Genomic DNA, 21,322 nt, shown 5'->3' on the forward strand with positions numbered 1-21,322 from the left:
AAAATTTCCATTTGGGTTGTCGGGTAAATATGTGTCAAATTCTGAGCCTTGCTCATATTAAATCCACAACATTTTCGATTAACTTCATAATGACAGCCTCTGAATCCTGAAAATCTTCGCCAACGTGTAAATGTGATGGATATCTCTTGTGAGTGTAGTCAGAATCGCAGATTATTAAGATCGTGACGTATGTTATCTGAACAAGGGAGCTAATTACCGATTCAATATGCGTGGTAGTCTCAAGGAAATTAAAAGTAAAACAAAGCAAACCTATATCAAAGGAGGAGGGGTCACTAAGCCAGAAGTCATGCCTTCAAGTACTATATTGACACAAGAGAGGACGAGTTGGCCCTTTGTGCCCCACTTCCGCATGAAAAAGAGGGTGGCCTGAATTATCTCAGTAATATAGAAAAAAGGTCCACTCTGACCCATAGAAAACTCAGTGGCACCATTCCTAGCTAACACTCTTAGGGAATTGTAGATATTAGAGTTTTATGGTCAAAATTTTATAGTCAAATTTTTCTGTAGATATATTGTAGTTGTAAAAGAAATGAATAGGGCAACAAGTTTATCAGCAAATTTTGTCCTATATCACGTTAAATAGTAACTGCATAAGTATTTCAGATTTCTTCCGCCTAAGTTTTGGTCGTAACAACTACTTTGTACGTGCACTATTTCTTTCCTCATTTTAGTTCTAAGCCGGCAAAGTTCACACCCGTCTGGCATAGAATTCCTCTGAAAGCTACTGAACTTCAGCAGATTACACGTCGAAATAAGTAAGTGATTGCAGTATGCTTTCGTTTAACATGAATTAATTACTTGTAAAGTAATGTCCCTTGAGATGCCGTATAAACAGTCCTGTTTGAAACGCACATTAAAAATGTTTTTCATTTTATGAGATAATGATTTTGCAAGGCAATTTTTCTCTTTTATGAGCAAAAAAGTAACACTTAATCTAATTGAGCCTTATACATAGCAAATGTCTGTGACTCTAGAAGACATTTCAATAATTGTCATAGGCTACGAGCCGGGAAATATATTTTATATATTATATTTTTAACATTAAAGATTTTTCTTCGGACTTTCAATCAATATCATTCCAGAGCTAGGAAATTAAGTTACCAGTCAAACAGTGCATTCGCAGATCGCTGGAAAACTGGTTCGTTCATTTCCTCAGAGCCGTCAAGTTTGTTTACAAAAGAGTCCTGCAGATTTCTGTAATCTCTGACGGCTTCCACCATGTTCGATTGTAATTCCATAGCTAAGTGATTCTCTGTAAGCAATTGGAAGCTAAGGCTTGGGAGCCTATCAACTGTTAACTGGTGAAAAACTGCCAAACCTTTTTACGATAGATGGCATGCCTCGTCCACACCACGCCGGAGAAATCTGAGAAGGTAGTTTCATTTCTACGGTCAGGCCTACCTTCCACACTAATCCATCCGAAAAAGTTCTTTAAACCGGAGGATTTTGAAAACGCTGACTTTGCACTTCAGTGTAGACGGAAAACATTCTGAAAACGCAGCTTTTCAAACACAATGACGTCACCATAATCACGTGATTTTCCTGCGCGAGTTTTCTTCAAACAGAAATCCAAACTGTCCGGTGATTGTTGCGTTTTCACATTTCTCCGGCGTAGTGTGGACGAAAAACATTTGATGCGTTTTCAGAGTGAAAACGCCGTTTTCAAATTTCTCGGGCGTAGTGTGGACGGGACATTATTGTGAAAAATTTTGTTCCAGGAATGTCGCCTCTATCAGTCTCCCCCTTAAGTAATGCGATAGATAGGACATAAAGTAACTTAATTTCTGAGTCACTTATCTAGAAAACGGTGTCTAGCATTTATTTATATTTATTCTACTTTCATATTATATTGATTACGTTTTCCAGGTATGGTAAGTTTTCTTTTGTTTCTTTATTGGTGTTCTACTCTACTGTAAGTTTTGTATTTCTGAATATTTAATCTTTTTTTTAAAAAATGTTAACTCTTGCACATTTTTAGGACCCCATATGGCTGGCATTCCAGAAGTTGACTCATCAGGCAGCACCGACAGTCTGAGCCCTTTGAGCAACATGTCAGGACACGGACCTTTTCCACTCTACATTTTCACTCCAGCCGGTTACACGACAAAACTTTCTTTGTTGGTATCAATGGGGACTGTGGGACTGTTGGGCTTCGTGGGGAGTTGTTTAATACTGTGTTTTATTTCCTCGAGGAGACAGGCGTTATACCTGCAGTCAAGTCGCTTCACGAAAAATCTCAATTTCTATATACAGAGCTTAGCTCTCTCCGACATGTTCTCTGCCATAGTATCACTTCCCCTAACTTGCATCCAGATTTATTTTGACCTCTTTCAAACTCACTGGGCTTGTAAGATAGTTCGCTACATCAACATTGTGTTCCCTATTATAACTATCAATAATTTGGTAGTGATAGGTATGGAGAAGTATTTATCGTTAAGGAGAGTGCCCCGCACCTTAAAAGTCTCAACGGTTCGTAAATTGATCTTTCTCGCCTGGTTAGCTGGATTTGCGATAACTCTGGTTCCTGCTGCCACATTTAGGGGGATTAGGTACGATCTAAATGCGACCCACTTCACGGTCATCTGCAAGTATGATAGAGAATACTTACCATTTCGACTTATGTTTCTATCATTTACTGTAGTAGTGTATGTTCTCCCCAGTATATTTCTCATAGTGGTGAATATCTCATTAGTTAGAACGGTGTGGGTCAAAGTCAAAATGACAATTTCCATTCAGGTAAAGAACCCCATCAAGGCAAGACTGAGGGCTGCGAAAATTCGAGGAACGTTTCTTCTAATTGCTATCACGTTCGCCTTTGTCATTCCCTATTTTGCGTATTTGGGTTACGTGACATACAACATGATCGCCAAACCCGATATTGATTTTCAAACAGATTACATAATTCGCTATGCTAGCGGGGTGCTCGCATTTTCCAACAGTGCTATCAATTTTGCTATATACATTGTGCAGATGAAAGATTTCAGGGTATTTCTAAAGAAAATTGTTTGTGGTTCGAGTTTTGTTGAGCATTCTGTAGAGAGCTACCCTATGCGGGGTACGACTTTAGAAACTGCTCAGCAGGCCATGGAAATGAACAAGATCGAGCCAAGGGATAAAATATGTGTTAAGTAAAGAAGTTAAAGTTAGCTACCAATAGTGACACCGAGGAAGTTTGGTGGTGAACGGGCTGGAAGCATTTTGTCTCCCTAAAACAGCTTCCATCTTAAACACTAACACTGAGGGCGCTTAAAGTCCAGGCGTTTCTTCCTTAGCAGTGGTAAACCAAAATAGAGACTTCCTGGTTTTTTCTCAATCATGCCCTAGAGGTGCAATATCTCCTCTATGAATGACTTACCCAATCTTCCTAATCATGCAATAATTAACAACAGTTGCAAAAATGTTGTTAACAGATAATTTGCACCTGACTCCATCAGAATTGTAAATTGCGAACCACTTTTTGCATAAGGTTGTTCATTTTGGGCATGTCCTTTGTGTTATAAACAATGAAAAAGTTCATGCATATTCTTATCTACCACTATAAGCTAATGTTAAAGACGCGTTGCTTTAAAACTGACACCGGTCGTGGATCCCCCTCCCCCCCGAGATCCACTATTTTTACTCTGTCTATCGGCCTTAAAATGTAAAACTGTAGTAAAACGGTAGTGCACTAGTCAAGGAAGCTATTCATAGTTTTAGTCGTTTCTGGGACTTGTTTTGGTTTGCATGTCGGTGACAGAAAGTTTAACACCGATATGGCCGATATGGCATGTAAAGAAAATAGACTTGAAAGGGGATCTTAAGAAACACATCCAAATCAATACCATTGCCACTTTATTTTATTTATCTCTAATTTTTTCTGCACTGCAGTTATTTTTTTGCTGATAATAAAATATTTAATATATACTACACGCAGCCGCTGAAGCATGGAGTAAATGAAGGAGTTTGAAACATACATGTTCCATCTGTGCATTTTTTTAACCGAGAGAGGTTTCGCTGTCTTTAGGGATTTTGACTAGTACATGTACTCTGTGTTCACCAAACAAATTTATCACTTAAAAATTCATTCCCGACCAAAGAAATACTGAAATGGAATATCTTCATTGACTTTTTTTCTTAAGCATCTCAGCGGTACCTTAAAATTTGATTGGCTGATTACGCCTGGCAGTTTTTCACTATACAAACCACTAGTCACGGACCGCTCACATCTCCTTGCTTGAACCTTTAGGTACTGGTTCACTTTGAACTATGTAAGCTATGTTTACGTAAAAAAAAAAAAAGAGAAATCCGGTGCAAAATCTCTTGTCTTGAGTGCGCGCCGACATTCAAATGGCTGTTTTACTCTGTGTATCCTTCAGGTTCAAAAATCTTTCGTCCATAGAGTCTTTAAAACACTTACATGTATTCTCAAGTATGAATGAGTGGAAATGCTGTTCCTGTGCAAGATCTGCACCGAAAAATTCAACGCCAGCCGTCCGTTTTCAAGAACAGTAAACTTGCCTGCTGTAGAGCACTAAGTCAAACCTGCATGTTTTTTTTGTACAAAGTCAAACCGCTTGTCAATCTTATGGCCTCCATTTAACATTCCCAACGCCGTGAAATTGTCTTTTGAGCGACTGAGGATCTGCCCAGCCAGAGTTAAGGTAGCTGTCATCTTCGTCGGTTTCGAGTTTCTGTGAAGTCAATGCCAAAAACTTTTAGTTCTCTTCCAATGTTTTAAAGGAATTACGAATTTAGTGTTGCTTTTCTTCGACAAAACTTTCCAAAGGTGAATGAAACCCTCTTACACGTAGTCTTAAGTATAAAGTATATTTCCATACTGATTGCCGGAACTTTCTTTGGATGTTATTTCTGTGTACAGGCTCCTTACAGTTTGTAGAGCTAGTACAACAAGGCAACATCCCCAGGTTAGCGCTTTTCGTTAATTATAATCACCCGCCTATTTGATAAAGAGCCGATACTTTGAGGTCAGTGACTTCAGTCCATAATTTTAGGATCCAACGCAAGCTGAAGACGAAAGCTTTTGTAATCAGCGCGCGCCCAAAGTAAATTTTATTACATTTGATAAGTTTAAGAGTCAACTGGGTTTAAAACAAATGCCACACCAGCTTTAAAAATACAAAGCTACCACGCACAACGCGATAAAGGATTACCCATGGAGCCAACTTGAAGAGAAAGTATCAGGAGACATTATTTTGTGAGTTAGACAATCGTTGAACCAACCTTAAGCTCTTCTTGTTTCCTGTAAGCATAAGCCATCATTTGTTTACGCTGTTCTTCACTGAAAACAGGTTCTCTGCTCGGTGGCCCTTGTCCCTTCTGCAATAAACAAATTAATTAATTAGTTCCCACTGGGGAAGCTTTTAAATCGAACGGCTCGGAGCAAAGTAAGAGGCAAGGGTTAGTAATGTATGTGGACTTGTATTGGTTTTGAAATCTATTGATTAACATGGTCATCTGGGATCGAGCTCACACTGGGTTCACAGTGCTGGGTTCTGAGACACGACATTTCTCTTCACAGTACTCCCGCCCAGAAGTATAAATGGGTACTGACAATCCATGTAATGGCACCCTGCCAAAATGCTGTGGGAGGGGCGATCATGAGGTGCAATACACAGCCATCCTACTCAAAGGAGTTTCGATTCCCTTAATAGACCACATTCGTATTCTCGGTATTGGACTGGAACTAGCTTGCAACTGAGACTAATGCAGGGAGCATTTTTAAATGCAAATGACATTGATCTCTTTTAAATGATATTCCTCCACATGAGCCTCCCTTGCAAGCTAGTTCCAGTCCAATACCAAGAATACAAATATGGTTTATTGCTTCATGCAACAGAACCTAAAATGAGATAGACAAGAGCTGAGGGTGTAATATCATTGGTCACTCTGGCTAACTGTTTGCACAGTGGGAAGGTTCAGCTGAGAAGATCTAGTACACTTTTTTTCTCACCTTTTGAATCTTGACAATAAGTTTAGTTTTCTCATTTTTCCCAATGAAGTCTTGAAGCTTTTTTCCTCTTTGAAGCTCTTTCCCAGCCCACCACAACTGGGTAGCACCTTCATCTAGCACTTGAAGAGAAGCCTGAAAATACAATGCAGTATGTACATAAGATAAATAGGTTGACATTTACAGTACAAACACATTGTACGTATCAATGAAGCCAGACAATTACTAGTAATACAGTCAAAACTCTATTAAACGGCCACCCTCGGGAATGAGACAACTGGCCCCTTAATAGAGGTAGCCGTTTAATAGAGGTTCACCTGAAAACAACGTTAGGCGTGGTCCAGTTTTCAGTTTATCAAATATAAATAAAAACGAATGCAAGTGGAGAAAAGTAGAACAATGATGGTTACAATACAGTCCATAATGTTAACAAAAGCCAAAGAAACAATTACGTTTCCACATTGTCATTCTTTTACCTTCATCTGGCCAAAAATGTCCAACTTCAAATCTTCCTGGCCATTTAATAGAGGTATAAAACAAAACAAAATCACCCTTGGGATGGTAAGAAGCTGGCCGCGGTCACTTAATAGAGGTGGCATTGAATAGAGGTTTTTGTTACAGTGTATAGCTGACAATTTTTCTGGGACTCTGACCAGACCAGGCTGCCAAATAATGGTTGGTCACTTAATAGGGGGCTGCTTAATAGAGGTTCAACTGTATAAACTGCAGATTTAGCCAAGCCTAAAAGTGGAGCTTCTGGGTTGGGCTGTTCAAATACCAATTAAGCTAACCCAGGATAAGGGACAATTTTGATCTGAGTTTATAACTTTGTAGTGAGGTTTACCGTTTATTTTGTTTGGCCTTCTGTTTTGAGTTTCAATAATCTCAAACTACACAAAACAAAAGCAGTGAAAAACATTTGTAAACCTTCTGAACCATCCAGCCCTGATTAACAAGTTAACCTGGCTTGAGCCCACGATCCAATCGAAAACCAGTACCTGGTCAGCAGTCAACTTTTAAAAGTAACATGTGATCTTGATGAGCTCTAAACCTGAGCCCATGATATGGTCACATGATACTGGTCAGCAGATGCCTTTTTTTGACAGTTGTCAATTGACCATAAGATAGATGTTTAATATCAAATATGTAGGCTGTAAACCAAGGCTGCATGCCTCGGTCAACCTATTAGCTGGAGTATAGCCACCATGTTGCACGATGTCATTGTCCAGCGCACATTATTCACTCTAAGATTTCAACTTCCTGACTTAATTTACACCTATGGCTGAAAGGATATCATATACATGTATGTGCATGTATCATTAAATATGCATGTATTTAAAGACATGCATCCATTTTAATTTACATATATACATTTAGAATACATGTACATCTGTTTTAGACCTCACCTGTGTTCCTGATAAGTCTTCAGTATTTTCCAGCTCTTGTTTGATTGGGTCGTGAGGAGGTAGTCCCATGGGATACACAATCATCACAGCTCCTCTCATTTGATCAAGAGCATCTTGAACAACCTCACTTGTCAGGGGGAAATTAGCATCAACTTGCTCCTGCAATTATACAATGTAGACTTACAAACAGGTCATGACCAGTTTCCTTTCAAATGAAGAACTTTATTAATGTTCATTATGTATGTCTAGAGATCTGCATTTAATTGGGCTCATTTTTGTCCCAACAGCATTTTGACTGGCATCAGTTTTTAAATCTGATAATTACAGACAATATTGGTACTCAAATATCTCCAAAACCAAAGCCAAAAACAGAGCTAAACTTCGAGTATTAAATTCTGGGTGGCTGTTTATTGGGGTACATCCATAAGGTGGCTGACTGGTCACTTAATAAGTGGGCTGATTAATAGAGGTTCACCTGTAGTTTTGTTGAATTGACTATAATAGCCTGATCTAAATTTCAGGAATGTATCTTCTTTTATTGCTCACAGTGGTAAGCTAAGATTATCTTAAAACAAAAAAAGGTTCTAAAACGTGTGATCTTCAATGCACCTTATCTCAAAAACTAGTACAGTGACCCCATTTCTTTCCTTTTATTATTGTTATTATTATTATTATTATTATTATTATTATTATTATTACTATTATTATTATTATTATTATTTTATTATTTTTTTCTGTCTTTTTGGCAAAAGTTCATCTTAACCACATCTTTACTGCATGGCAAGTTTAAAAAAATCTGTATGTGCGAACTTTTGGGGCACAGACCTCCTTAAGTGTAATCCATGTACATGTAATGCCTGTGCAAAATACACAGTCACCCAATTTGAAAACAATTGAATTCTAAGCCCTGGCCTCTGTCAAATTTGATTAGACCAATAATGTCCTTGGAATATTAATTTTTATTCAGTTCAAATTGGACAGCTTGAAGTCAGTTACTTACACATACACTGTGCATTTGACAAATCCTTACAATTGGAAACAGACTTGCAACAAACCTTAGAAATTTTGGCCTTTGCTTCTTTTCTTGTTCGGTTGACGACTTCTGCCATCTTCTCACCAGGTGCTGTAACAAAGACAAGTATGGACCCCCAGTTCAAGATCAATCAGACCATTTTCAAACCAGTAAAAAACATGACTGCATGAGTGCAAAAAGTATCAAAACCAGTGTTCATGTATGAACATTTTACATACATATACATGTATATAAGGCATTCTAAGGGGCAAAAGCAGCAAGTGACATCACCCTGAAAACCAGCGACATGGGAATTTCTAATCAGTGACAAGTGAATTAAATGTGCCACTAAAACTAAGTGACAAAGACATGAGAATTGCTAGAAAAGACAGTGACACTGACCCTTTTGCACAAACATTTAACCACCTTAATGTTGTGGAGTATTTTGCAGGGTGGAAATTCTTCTCCCGAGAATGAATTATGCCCATGAAATCGTTGGTACACACAGAGGAGCTTTGCTCCTGGAGCGTGCCCCTGGAGCAAAACCCAGGAGCAAACCCCTCATGTGTATCAGCCTTAAGTCAATTAGTACCACTACCCTCATAAGTACATTAGCCCTCCAAATAAAACTATGGCTCTCACTTGGTGTAGAAGACACCGTTGGCTAAGAACAACAGAGAACAAAAGGACAAAAGAACTAGAAAACTATTGTTTCTATTATTTTCCTTGTTCTCTAGTTCTTTTGCTCTCTATTGTTTTAGACCAACACCAAGTAGGAACCGAAACTTTTTAAACTCTTTTTAAACCCACAAAATTATTCTTCTGTCACTCGTCCAGTCACCTGAACAACCTATAGTACAGGACTCAACCTAACCTTTCCCATTTCGTCTTCCAATGGGATCCTTATTTTCAACGACACCTCCAGTAGGAATACACTCATCCTCCCATTCGTCATGGAGATTAAGTTCAGAGAGCTGTTCTTCTGTCAGACCCTGCATGTTGGGTGGAAGAGTAATTCCATGCTTTGCAAGCTCTTCCATTTCTTTAATAACAGAGAAAAAAACTGATAATTAGATTTAAGCCTGTCTTAAACGCTTATTTATCATGTAAGCATATTATTTTTGCTGGTAACTTGATTTGCTTACCGTAAAACAAGCGCTCGATTTTTAGTCTTCCATTTTGAATTCTGACTAGTTGTGGTATAAGCTCCGAAAGCTCAGCTTGACAAGTTGTCTCGAAAAGGAACAAACTCTCGTCTCCCTGTTTTAAGTGCAGTTTTACCATTGTAAAAGCAAAGGTCGATTTTTCATGTGCAATCAAAGATGGCGGAAAATTCTTTGTAGCTCCGTTGCCATAGACACCGAGGACGCTATACCACAGTGCATCACGCTTCCCTGCCGAGACGTTTCGTGATTCTCTTGTATGAAGTCAACTCCCAACTCATCGTGAGTTAGCAAAACTCCTGCTAATTCTCGAATTTGAAAGCGCTTTCATTAGAAGCATGGACAAACCTTCGTCTTCAAATGAAGATACGTGTAGCGGCACGAAAGACAAGTTTGGTTTCACAGTGGATTTTTCCTGGGGGGTTAGTTCCCTGCGGCAGTGCGCTGGTTTTCCGGCTCGCGTTCTGGACCCAGAGGACCAGAAATCCTACATGTGCATGTATGTTGCACCTCTTGGGGCCCTTGTAGTGTGCTGGGACATTACAACAAGGCAGAGAAGGTACTCATTTCAAGCTCACAGTGATTTGATAACTGTAATGCTTCATAACATCCATCTCAACGCTGTTTTCACGGCATGTTACAGTGGAGAAATCAAACTCTGGAGTCCAACATGGGAACTGCTCGTGAACAGCAAAACGAAAGTGGGAGAGGTTCATTTTGCAGATTGGTCCAAAAATGGTGACCGAATTTTACTCTGTGGCGGAGAAGATTCTGCTGTGATTGTGTACGATCTCGCTAAATGTGACTCAAAGTGGGAAATTCAAGAAAGGTGGATTGTTACCCCGCAAACGACGAAGAATTCTCCAGACAAAGCAATTGAGAACTTTGTTCAAACTGATTCAGTGGGCAAAAAGGGTAACCCAGGCAGCTCTACATACGTAGAGCAGAAAGATTACTACGACATGGCAATTTTTGCACCTCAAAACAAGGTTATTGCACTTCTTCAAAGGCACCATAATAACTTTAGCGAGGCTCATTTGTACTCAGGGAGTGGTAACTTTTTGAAATCCCAAATTTTAGATCCCCTTGGAGACGCAAAGGCATCATTGCTGTGTCTATCCCCATGCCACAATGGGATCTTTGCTGTAGGATTCCAGGGAGGGATCTTTCTTCTTCTTGATGAAAAGGACCTGTCAGTCACATCAATTCTTCAAGCTACAGGCTCGGCCCAGGTAACCTTGTGGCATGGGAACTGCCTCCTCACAGTATCCTACCTGTCTGGAATTTTCTCATGGTGGACATCCGGTGGTGAACTTGTCCATGAAATCCGTGGTGGTCCCAAAGGTTCTATTATCCACCTCAACTGGGCAGAACCAGGAAAAGAGTTATGGGTGGGTGGAATCATGTCACTCCATTATGTCTCCTTGGAATACAACAATCCCGAGGAGAAATTTCCTGTCCAAGTTGAGGAGCAACACAGCATCAAATTCCTTGAAGTCACAGGATGTGGTGTTGCAGTAAATGAGAAAAACCTAGTACTGGCAGGAGATTTTACTGGGAACATCTGTGTTTGGCAGCAAAGTAAGACTGATCCAGTTTTCCAAACCAAATATGAAAGTGCCATTAGATGCCTCACATGGAACAATAGCTATGCTTTCATTGGCTGCCTTGATGGCAATCTTTTAACATGGCTTCCTGGAAGTGATCTCTGTCCCCATATTGCTTTAACCTGCATTGGTGGTGTTTTAACAATGGCATGGTCACATGATCTCAGTAGCTTGGCCATTGGTCTGGACACAGGAAATTTATGCCTCTATAGATTTCAACCAGTCAACTCATCAGAGCCTGAGGAATTGCTTAATGTTAAGGCCCATTCTATCAGGAGGGATGGACAAGAGATGGCAGCTGAGATCTGGAGTGTTTGTTGGAGTCCATGTGGTTCAATGATTGCAACTGCATCCGAAGATCAGACAGCTTGTGTGTGGAATTCTGCCAATGGTAAGTTTTTTTTTAATGACTTCAAAATATTGGGCAAAAATTAAGACCCGGGCTAGCTTGATGAAGCTATAGCTGACATTTTGACAAGGCTAAGCATGCAAATACATGTACATTATGTTACAACAGTGTCACTCAGGGATTAATTGACAGATGATTATGCATGTTCTGTATAGTGCAGTGAACATACAGCTGTACAGGACATCTACTTTTAGTTTCTGATTGATTGATTGATTGATTGATTGATTGATTGATTGATTGATTGATTGATTGATTGATGCCTAGTGTGGGTATATGATGATTATACATGTGTATTTCCTATGCCAATGCCTCAGTGCAAACTAGTTTCTAGTTAATTTCACCAGGCATTTATTCAATTAATAACTTGTAAATATAAATAACATATATTGTATAAAAGACATGTTAACTGTCAAAATCTTTGCCCTATTACAGTTGCATACTGTGGTTATGAATATACCTTTGTTATATATGGCACATCTCCACTTCTTTAAGATGTATATTTAAATATATTTCCTATTTCCTTTCCTTCTAAAACTGGATTGGAGTATCAGATCAGTTCTCATTGTGCATAATTATGATACCTGGGAAGAGAATTACTGAATACCTAACAGTGGAAACACATTTTTCATAAGCACAGGTTTTAACTTTTTTACAGTGTGTACATGTGAGTTTGAGTCAATAAGGATTATAGTTGTTGTTGTAGTTGTTGTTGTTAGTGTTGCTGCTGTTATAGTTATGTACACATGTACATGTATGTTGTTCAAAGCGATGACAGTCCTACAAATTTACCCGCAGTTCTTTGTCCCCTGTCAGACAAAGATATAAATTTTGATATCATAAAGAAAACACACTGCTGACTCAATGCATGTATCTTGTTCCCTTCAATACTTGTGACAATCAATGTGAGCAATAATTTTCGAATTCTCCATTCCTACTACCTGTATGTGGACAGGGGACTATATGTACATACCAGTATACAGTAGACAGTGTGTAATTTTAAATTACCTAGAGGTATAGTTTGTACGTCACTCATTGTAGGGACAATAGCACCATGATCACTCCTTCAAGATTAGAACCTGCATAGCTTGTTCTGAGTAATATTAAATTTGCATAAATTATTTACTAATTGCAATTTTTAGGTCTGAAAATTGACACACTCACTGGTCACACTACTGCAGTGACATCAATAGACTGGAAGGAAATGGTCAATGGTCAACTGTTATTGGCCACCTGCGCTGACGACAGGACAGTACACATAAGGGATGGAGTTACATTCAAAATGAAGTATTTGCTTGACACAAAAGACATCCATGGCTGGTACACGCTGACCTACTTGAGCCTAAATCCTGTTAAAAATTGGTGTCTCTGCTCAACGCAAAATGGCCGTTTGGTTCTCTGGGATTGCCTGAGTGGTGAGCGACTTGGATGCCGCAAAATGCATGCTGGATCCATTGAAGGATTGGTGTGGAACAAGGATTACACTTTGTGTGCCACTGTGAGTTCTGATTGTGTAGTGAACATGTTTAGGGTCAATGAAGTACACTGCAAATTGTGATGACAAAATTGCATGTTGTACACATGTATCAGTTGCTGTGCTTGAGAAATTGAACACAATTGTAGTATGTATGTACCATTACTGGAATCAACTTAATGCTTAAAATAAGTTTAATGAAATATTATAGTGTTTTCAATCAGGCAATAGTCTCTTGTAAAGCAATCAGACAATGAATTTGTTTGTACCCAACATTTAGATAGACGCATTTAGTTTAACCAATAATCAAAAAGAAAACTTTAAAAGAGTATGGGCTGCCCAATATAACCATAAGAGGCAGCCATACTTAAGGAAAAATAATCAATATATATTTAATGGTCAGGTACTTACTGTAGTATGTGTACAGAACACAGGCCCATGCACACTACACAGAAAAGCAACTTTCACTTTTTTTAAAGAAGTAAGAATAATAATTTCCTTCAAAGCCAGAAATAACTAGAGCTATTATCAAAAAACTTGTTTTCAATGTTAAAAGATAGTGGCTTAATGCCATTGTTAATATTTTTTCAAACGTTTGCAACACAAGACCACCCTGTGTAAAGCTGAGTGTAGTGGAATAAAACAGTCGCAATTACAATAGCAATCAAGACATGAAGGTAAATGAATGACTGGTCAACAGCTGTTCATGAACTGCCCTACATGCATATTTTCATGCTAAACCTTAGTGCAGTGTATAATTATGTACAAATTGCACTTCACATTCTGCCACGACTGCCAAAACTTTACAGTTACAGTATACATTTACAGTGTATGTGCATGATGAAACATACATGTACCAAGAAACTACAAAGGAACTTACAACTAGGAGGATAGTTTAAGAAATTACATATTTCGAGATCCTACAAACCTGTATATTTTTATTGTTCTCGTATCCTAAATATAACGCATAGAGCTTTTTATAATATAGATTTAGATGATGTTAATAGTCTAGTTGTTAAAAACGCTTCTTCTTATAGTCTTAGGAAATCGTTAAATGTTGTTGTATCTAGGCCAAGAACTGAACAGGGCCGTCGTTCATTTAAACACAGAGCTGCAATTGCCTGGAACTCTTTACCTGACTCTGTCAAACAGCTTGAAAACCCTCTTTCTTTTAAAAGGAAGATAAAATTGATCAAGACCTATGTCAGAGACATCAGTTTCCAAAAGGAATGCTCTGTAAATTATAATAAGAACCCTGAATTTAGGTATTTTTAAATTATTTGATTACTCTTTTTATCGTTATTGTATATATTATTTTAGCTTTATGACAATTGTATTGTAAATTTCTGTTTCTCTTATTTAGATTTAGTAGTAGTAGGTCCACATCAGCTGTACAGTTGCTTATTTTAAACCTACTTATCAAATAAACGTATGTATGTATGTATGTATGTATGTATGTATGTATGTATGTATGTATGTATGTATGTATGTATGTATGTATGTATGTATCTATGTATGTACATGTATTTTCATTTAATTAGATCATATATGTAATTCAGGTTCAGTTTTACTAGCACATGCTTTGCACCTTTGGTTTTTGGCTTTGAACCTCAGACCCAGTGCAGTGCACCTACAGTACCAAGTTTCCTGTTTCACCATTTCAGCATAAAGTTCTACATTTTCTACAGGGACATGCATGTGATATCAGTTTGCCAGTCTGGAGGTTTTTCTCACAGATTCTTAGGCTTTCTTTCCTGTAAAATAAGACACTTCTAAATCCCTGTTCAATCCTGGGACTGAAGTCTATCAGGTGAACTCTCCATCATATGACAAAATTACAATGTCTATTAACAGTACTTATACAGGAAAATGGCATGGCTGTCACTAAGGGCCTGGGACCAGGGGCTGAGGAGGCTTGGGATGTTCTGTGGCTACCAGGTTACTTTAATCGAAAACTACTTTTTCAACGCAGTAAAATATGGTATCACCAACTTTTGCAGTGAAATGATACACGTTATCTGCTACAATAATTAGTTCTTTGTCTTATTTTTTTACATGTAATTATTTCTGTTTCAAGAGTATGCAACAAGCCTACAGTTATATACTCAAAGAATGTAGCATGTCTAGATACCCTGCACAGCAAGCGTAAACGAAATAACTTGTGTGTGTTTCAGTTAACAGTCCCACCCCTTGAGTTCCAAACTCAACATCAATAATACACCTAGAAAGGTTACTCATTAATTATAATGTATAGATTTGGCCAAGCCTAAAAGCGGAGCTCCTGATTGCAATAACTAACCGTGAAGAAAGAGAGGATTTGTTTTTCTTGGATCAGAAACTCAAAAAATTATTGATTGTGAGCATGTAATTGTACAGCGTGTGGTTTTGCTATTTTTTACAGTTAAATTTTAACAAGCTGACAAGACGATTGTGCAAGGGATATGTCGGAAGAAAAGTCAACAACGCGCCAGGGGTTAATTTGCGCTGAAATATTGCCTTTGCACGTACTCCTTCCTACCCAAAGTAATAACCTGGCTTGAGCCTGCAACCCAATCTAAAAGCGGTCAACTTAAAAAAAACACGTGACTTCAGTGACCTCTAAAACTAAGCCCGAAATATGGTCACGCGATACTGGTCAGCGGATAGCTTGTTTTGAAAGCTGTCAATTAACCATAACATGGATCCCCAAAATCAAATATGTAGCTATGGTAATGGTTCTACTCTCTTATTTTTCAAGGTATACGTACGTACAGACAGTTACTTGACAACCAAATTTTTTAGATCAATGGGTTGCCAAATTTTCTAAGGTACGGGGCTCCGCTCGCGCAGCAGCTCCGCTACCAGTATAGAAGACGTGCAGGATGTTCATAGAGCTTTAACAGCAAGCAGGCTCTCCTTTCTTTCCCGGCGAAGAGTCTGCTCTCAAGCTAGGAGATGCCCCTAGCGGATGTGCATCAGGAAAATTTGTTTGTAATACCTGGTGTGTCAGAAGTAACTGACGTCGACAGTTGTCTAGTTATAAAGTAAGTTATTGAGTAAGTAAGTAAGAACTTTATTTAAGTGTCAATGTATTTAGCCCATGTGGGTTAATTTGGGACAATGTATTAACTCTACCTAAAAATTTTCATTAATAGTATTATAAATATTGGCAAACAATGAAAGGAAATAAAAGAGTATATGTTGTCCTAAGAAACGTCTTAATTATAATGTTATATTAATTAAAGTTTAACCTTCTAAAATTCTACATTAATGTGCATTTACAATTGTAAAAATTCGTCCTTTCTTCTTAATGGGTGGGCGAGGCCTCTTATTTCGGACGAAAAAAATTACTGGCCGCACAGGTTGCAGCAATTGTTGTTGTTACTTAGATAACCCGAAGTCAATATGATACAGTGAAGTATACTGTGTAATACACTTAGCTATATTTAAGGTGTGACATCACATGAAGGATAAAATGACGCGCCAGCTAATTTACAGGTATTTCACGTACATTAAAACTAAAATTGAAAAATATAATACAGGAATAGGGTCGTGAAATACAATCTAAAGTAATTATACGTTTATGCTATAGAAGCAAAATGATAGTCATATTTACAACCAAAGAAAGAGTGAATAATAAGTCGTAGTGACGTTTAAAGGCCGGAAAGGTCAACTCTCTTCATACTGTTTGTAAAGGCCTTAAAATGTTTTAATAGTTGATTTTACAGCTAAGCAACGCCACGATTTCAGACCGTAAGTAGAGGTGTTGACCTCTGCACTTCAAAATGTCATTTCTCATCAGATCATATTTAGTGTTTCTAAAATCTTACAGGAGCATGATCGTGGTTAATAGCTTTAGAAACGGTACAAACTACTTATCTTTTTATAGCATATTATATGATTGTTATTTTCTATAACTATAATTATCATCTTTTTATTTATTAGTATTTTGTGCAAGTTTATCTAACTTAAAAATGTAGTTGCTAAAATAAATTGATATACACTTAAAAGTTACTCTTAGTTGTACGAGTTGCTACTGTCGTCCTCACGTGTTTATTGGCTGGGACAGCAACTCACTGTTTAATGTGAAAGTACGTTTATTTTAGCCGAATGAGACAGGCTTGGCATCGACTTGAACGCGTGCCCAGTGAGTCCTTTTTCTCTGACATACTTATACATTTATTATGCACCTGAAGCCTATTCCTGTTTCTTAGGATTACATGTATATGTGCTCTGTTTAACATGTTTTAGTACATGAATTAACGATTACCAATTTGAAGTTCACATATTTTTGGACGACTTTGGGTTTATATTCCGCACTTCTACAATTCCTTGCCGAAACCAAACGATGATATTCCAGCAGGTTTTAAAAGCGTGTGTCTTGTGTTCCCTGTTCCATGGTAGCTATGTAACTTCCAGTTTCTTTACTAGTACGAGTGATATTGCGACGGGATGTGGTGAAATTGTGAAGGAAATTACCACATAAAAGCCGCTTGACTTGCTGGCGAAAGTCCTTGTTTACCACGCAGTAAACCATCGGGTCTGCTGCCGAGTTGATCGCTGTAGATATTACCACAACTGTGATCAGAACGGTGTAGTAGCTCTGGAAGGGAAGATCTGTTCGGTACGTCAAAACCAGGCGAAAAACATTCAGAGGGAACATGGCCACGGCAAACAAAATCACCAGAGGTTTGAGGATGCGGTATGTCTTTCTTTTTTGGCGCAGCATGGTTCTGACGCTTGAGTATTGAGGAGGACCATGGCCATCTGTGCAACTGGAGTGTTCGTCTTTAAAAGTGTTCGTCCTTTTCGAGACGAGCATCGCAATGCTGATGTAACTAAAAGCTATGATGGCAAGTGGTAAAACGTACTGTAAGGCAGTGAGGGCGATAATGTAGATCAGGAACACCTTCACTGACCAAGTATGGTAGCACATTCGGTGGCAAGGATTGTACTCTTGAAACATGTACAACGGCACCGAGGTCACGGTGAACGATGCAGTCCATACAACGGTTAGAACAAGACGTCTTCGATTGTGGGATAGTGACCGACGGGCGCGAAGCACTGTCCGGGCAATGTTCAAGTATCTCTCAAAAGCAATCAAAGTGATCGTAAATATGGCCGCTCCAAAGAAAGTTTCAGTTGCGGGTGCTACGTACAGACAGAACGCCCTCCCCAAGGACCATCTCAATGGATCTTGTTCCTTTAGAATGCCGATAGGAAAATTGAAGATCAGAATACCAATGTCTGCGATCGCCAAACTGAAGAGGTACTGGCTGGTGGGTCCGAGCACTTTTGGTTTTCGCATGATCATCAAACAGACTATCGCGTTTCCAATGATCCCAAAGAAGCCGATGGCAATTTGAAACCCAATTCTGAAGATCGTGACAGCGAATGGTTCTTTGAGGTACACAGGAAAAGTTACATTGGTTTCTGTGCAGTTGGAAGCCATGTTGTTGGTAAACAGTCTTGTTGCTCTGTGTGGATCAGATGATAAGAACGATTCACAATAAAGCAGAAACCACCGACAAAGTATGCCTCAGCTCTGATGTGTGTGCTGTCGTGCATTGTATTCACAGTTGTTGTGAATTTTAACATCTGCCGTAAATTATAATACTAGATGGTCCTAACTGTTGTGTTTTGTATTGTCACAGTTTGAATTAATCTAGGTGTCGACAACGATAATTAATCTTGGTAACTTTAAATTGTCTTGTTTTGTAACAAATACAAGTCCTTTAAGTATCAGTTAACCTCAATTTCTCTAAGAAACGCGAATCTACTTCGCATCAGTCACTGGCTAGGAAATTCTGCGGTCATTCTTTTTCAAAAAAATTCGGAATGATGACAGTAGAAAACGATTTCTAATTTTTAATTACTGCCGACAGAACGTTGACAAATCCCTGTCATCACTAATGCATTCCCCATAAAACGTCACATGTACATTGCTCAATACTCGCGACCGGAGTTACGATCAACTTTCACGTGATCGCCATTTGATTATCCGGTTCTCGTAAGTTATTCATAATTCGTTTACTTGATTCTTTTTTAGTTCGCTCTTTCTATGTTCTGAATTTTCGATGCGTTCACACATTATCGTACAGGTTTGCTTCAGGAAAGAAGCCGAAACGGCGTAAAAACAAGCTGCCGTTTCCAGCTTCAAAGGCTGTCAATTTGTCAGCGAGTGATCGCGGCATCGTGCCCTTGTGACCTAATGAATAAGTTGCCAGTAATCGGATACCCATGTCTGCGCGAAGAACTCTGGGATCGTCAGGGGGCAAACATTGCTAGTCGCTAGAAGGAAATGTATGGCGAAAAGTTGTTTCGAGGGTCAAGAAAACGATTTTTGAGAGAGATCAACGCTTTTTTGCCGTCGTTTTTATCGCAAATGGATTTGGGCAATGATGATATGTGGAATATGTAAGTTTTTCTTTGAATAACCGTGAAATATGTGACAAAATCTACCGATAAACTCCGTTGTTTGCGTGAGATTTATTGTGAAATTTACATCGCGTAATGGTCTGAAAATATTACAAAATTAATTAGGTATAAATCGAGACGGAGGAATAACCGAGTAAAGCCTTTTAAGTTGTGTACAGGCTACTTTTGGCTTATTTGAAAGCTCAGTCGTACAAATAATACTGGAAATAAGCCCGGTGGCGATCATTGTACTGTCAGGGGTTGATTTAATGACAAAATGAGTCCGCGCGACTCATGCTGTGTGGCTACTGTGTTGCTCAAAGCCTTTGTTTTGCTTTTACAAGCAGGTATTTCAGTGATTTTCCATTTCTACAACAGATCAAGGGTAGCTCCTTGAATATATCTCTGAGTATTTGTATTTGAAAGTGCCATTTGTGCGTGATTATGCTTTCCAAAGTTTGGTATTGACGGTTGAGTGAAATTGCCCGACACAAAGGGTAGTAGTTCATTCTGCAATTTCGATTTGTGTTTTAGAGCTTCTTTTCTGTCTTAATATTTAACTTCTCGGAGGGTCTTTTCTACCATTTGCTCCGGGTAGCCTCTCGAGATCAGGCGTGTATTGAAATTTTCAATATTCTCTTCAATGTATTTCACAATAAACCTCACGCAAGCAAAAGGGAGTTTATCGGCAAATTTTTTCACTTATTTCACGGTTATTCAAACAAAAACTTACATTTTCCATGTATCAAAATTGCCAAAATCCATTTGCGATAAAACAACTGCGAAAAAGCGTTGATCTCTCTCCAAAACCATGTTTTTGGGCGTCGAAACAACTTTTCGCCATACATTTCCTTCTAGCGACTTGCAATGTTTGCCCCCTGACGATCCCAGAGTTCTTTTCGCATCACGGGTATCCGATTACTGGCAACTCATTCATTTCTCTAAGTATCTGCTCCCTTATAATTTGTGTCCCTTAAAAGTATGCGAAGGTTCCCTTTTTGTCGCTAAACACAGTCCTTCTTTCACCTAAACCAGCTTCTTTCAAAGAAATCTTCTCTTCTCGACTAGGGATATTGAAAACTTCCCTCTCACTTAGGCAGATAAATTTATGTGTCCAGGTCAACTTTGATTTAAAATATGGAGTGGGACGTCGACTGACCCGAGTGCTGCTACTGCTCTGACTGCTGCTTGTTGAACGTGACCGGAAAAACGGAAATAATCTAGACATTTAGAAAGAAATAGAAATTTTCCTGTTCATTTGTAGGAAGGGCCAAGTCGCACTAGAGGACAAAACTGTTCACTTGTGTCAGGAATTCGTCATCACAATGAAAAACCAAGTGCGACCGGTTTGTTCCCCAAGGGACAAAATTTGGTCGCGGACGGACAAACTTCAAAGATGCCGTCGACTAGCTCTGGAGCAGGCCAAATTGAGACAAATCTTGGAAAACAAAAGCGAGGGTGTTTTGATTCGGAAATGATTTGACAGGTGATATTTAGCAGAGTCTCTGTGCGATAGACTTCGCAGTAAAATTAGTTAATCACGTTCTCATTTCGCAACAACATGAATCCCGGCGCGGGCGACCAATTTTTCCCGTACGAATTTCCACAGTATCCACCAGGATATCCACAATCACTGCGAGAATTCTTCGTGGTAACGTATTTTGAGATCCCTCGTGTTGCGTTTTTGTGGATGTAAACAGCGAGTAAAGGCGGCTTCGCGGGAAATCACGGGAAATCGCAAGGCGCTCACAGCATGGCGTGGTGTTTGTTCACAGATTTTGTTCTGAAGTGCGACTGTAGCTTTCCGGACAAGTTTTTTGCCACTGGCCGATTTCAAGGCGGATTTACGTCCAGAACAAATCTGAAATTGCCCTCCAATGTGACTTTTTT

The 21,322-nt window shown here is 38.8% G+C and overlaps 4 protein-coding genes across 5 annotated transcripts; 2 read left to right on the top strand and 2 right to left on the bottom strand.

The window, feature by feature from the left end:
- LOC145481384 (uncharacterized) lies at positions 1-3,690 on the top strand. The gene is made up of 2 exons (XM_081459870.1): positions 1-776; positions 2,000-3,690. The coding sequence occupies exon 2, from the start codon at positions 2,008-2,010 to the stop codon at positions 3,151-3,153; it is 1,146 nt and encodes a 381-aa protein (XP_081315996.1). The 5' UTR covers positions 1-776; positions 2,000-2,007; the 3' UTR covers positions 3,154-3,690.
- A 129-nt stretch (positions 3,691-3,819) lies between these two features.
- Positions 3,820-9,763, bottom strand: LOC145481385 (cilia- and flagella-associated protein 298-like). The gene is made up of 7 exons (XM_081459871.1): positions 9,532-9,763; positions 9,261-9,428; positions 8,430-8,497; positions 7,375-7,533; positions 5,972-6,103; positions 5,242-5,337; positions 3,820-4,691 (listed from the first exon to the last, which is right to left on the bottom strand). The coding sequence occupies exons 1-7, from the start codon at positions 9,668-9,670 to the stop codon at positions 4,584-4,586; spliced, it is 870 nt and encodes a 289-aa protein (XP_081315997.1). The 5' UTR covers positions 9,671-9,763; the 3' UTR covers positions 3,820-4,583.
- An 18-nt stretch (positions 9,764-9,781) lies between these two features.
- LOC145481383 (uncharacterized) lies at positions 9,782-14,531 on the top strand. Of its 2 annotated transcripts, none has more exons than XM_081459869.1 (2): positions 9,782-11,547; positions 12,744-14,531. In XM_081459869.1, exons 1-2 carry the CDS (start codon positions 9,888-9,890, stop codon positions 13,118-13,120), a joined length of 2,037 nt encoding a protein of 678 aa, XP_081315995.1. In that variant the 5' UTR covers positions 9,782-9,887; the 3' UTR covers positions 13,121-14,531. The 2 variants fall into 2 exon arrangements, with proteins under 2 accessions (XP_081315995.1, XP_081315994.1); XM_081459868.1 differs by having other exon boundaries at positions 9,783-11,547; positions 12,705-14,528.
- Positions 14,532-16,974: 2,443 nt separating this feature from the next.
- Positions 16,975-21,214, bottom strand: LOC145481386 (neuromedin-U receptor 2-like). Its single transcript, XM_081459872.1, has one exon. It carries the CDS (start codon positions 18,465-18,467, stop codon positions 17,382-17,384), a length of 1,086 nt encoding a protein of 361 aa, XP_081315998.1. The 5' UTR covers positions 18,468-21,214; the 3' UTR covers positions 16,975-17,381.
- Positions 21,215-21,322: the final 108 nt, after the last annotated feature.

The sequence above is a fragment of the Orbicella franksi genome, chromosome 3 (genome assembly GCF_964199315.1).
Source record: "Orbicella franksi chromosome 3, jaOrbFran1.1, whole genome shotgun sequence".
NCBI lineage: Eukaryota > Metazoa > Cnidaria > Anthozoa > Scleractinia > Merulinidae > Orbicella > Orbicella franksi.

Coding starts and splice junctions, on each gene's coding strand:
- LOC145481384 (XM_081459870.1), top strand. CDS start 2,008: ATGGCTGGCATTCCAGAAGTTGACTCATCAGGCAGCACCGACAGTCTG.
- LOC145481385 (XM_081459871.1), bottom strand. CDS start 9,670: ATGGTAAAACTGCACTTAAAACAGGGAGACGAGAGTTTGTTCCTTTTC. Junction 6,104..7,374: donor AAGACTTATCAGGAACACAG/GTGAGGTCTAAA, acceptor TTGTATTTTCAG/GCTTCTCTTCAAGTGCTAGA. Junction 4,692..5,241: donor GGAAACAAGAAGAGCTTAAG/GTTGGTTCAACG, acceptor TTGACTTCACAG/AAACTCGAAACCGACGAAGA.
- LOC145481383 (XM_081459868.1), top strand. CDS start 9,888: ATGGACAAACCTTCGTCTTCAAATGAAGATACGTGTAGCGGCACGAAA. Junction 11,548..12,704: donor TGTGTGGAATTCTGCCAATG/GTAAGTTTTTTT, acceptor TGCAATTTTTAG/GTCTGAAAATTGACACACTC.
- LOC145481386 (XM_081459872.1), bottom strand. CDS start 18,467: ATGGCTTCCAACTGCACAGAAACCAATGTAACTTTTCCTGTGTACCTC.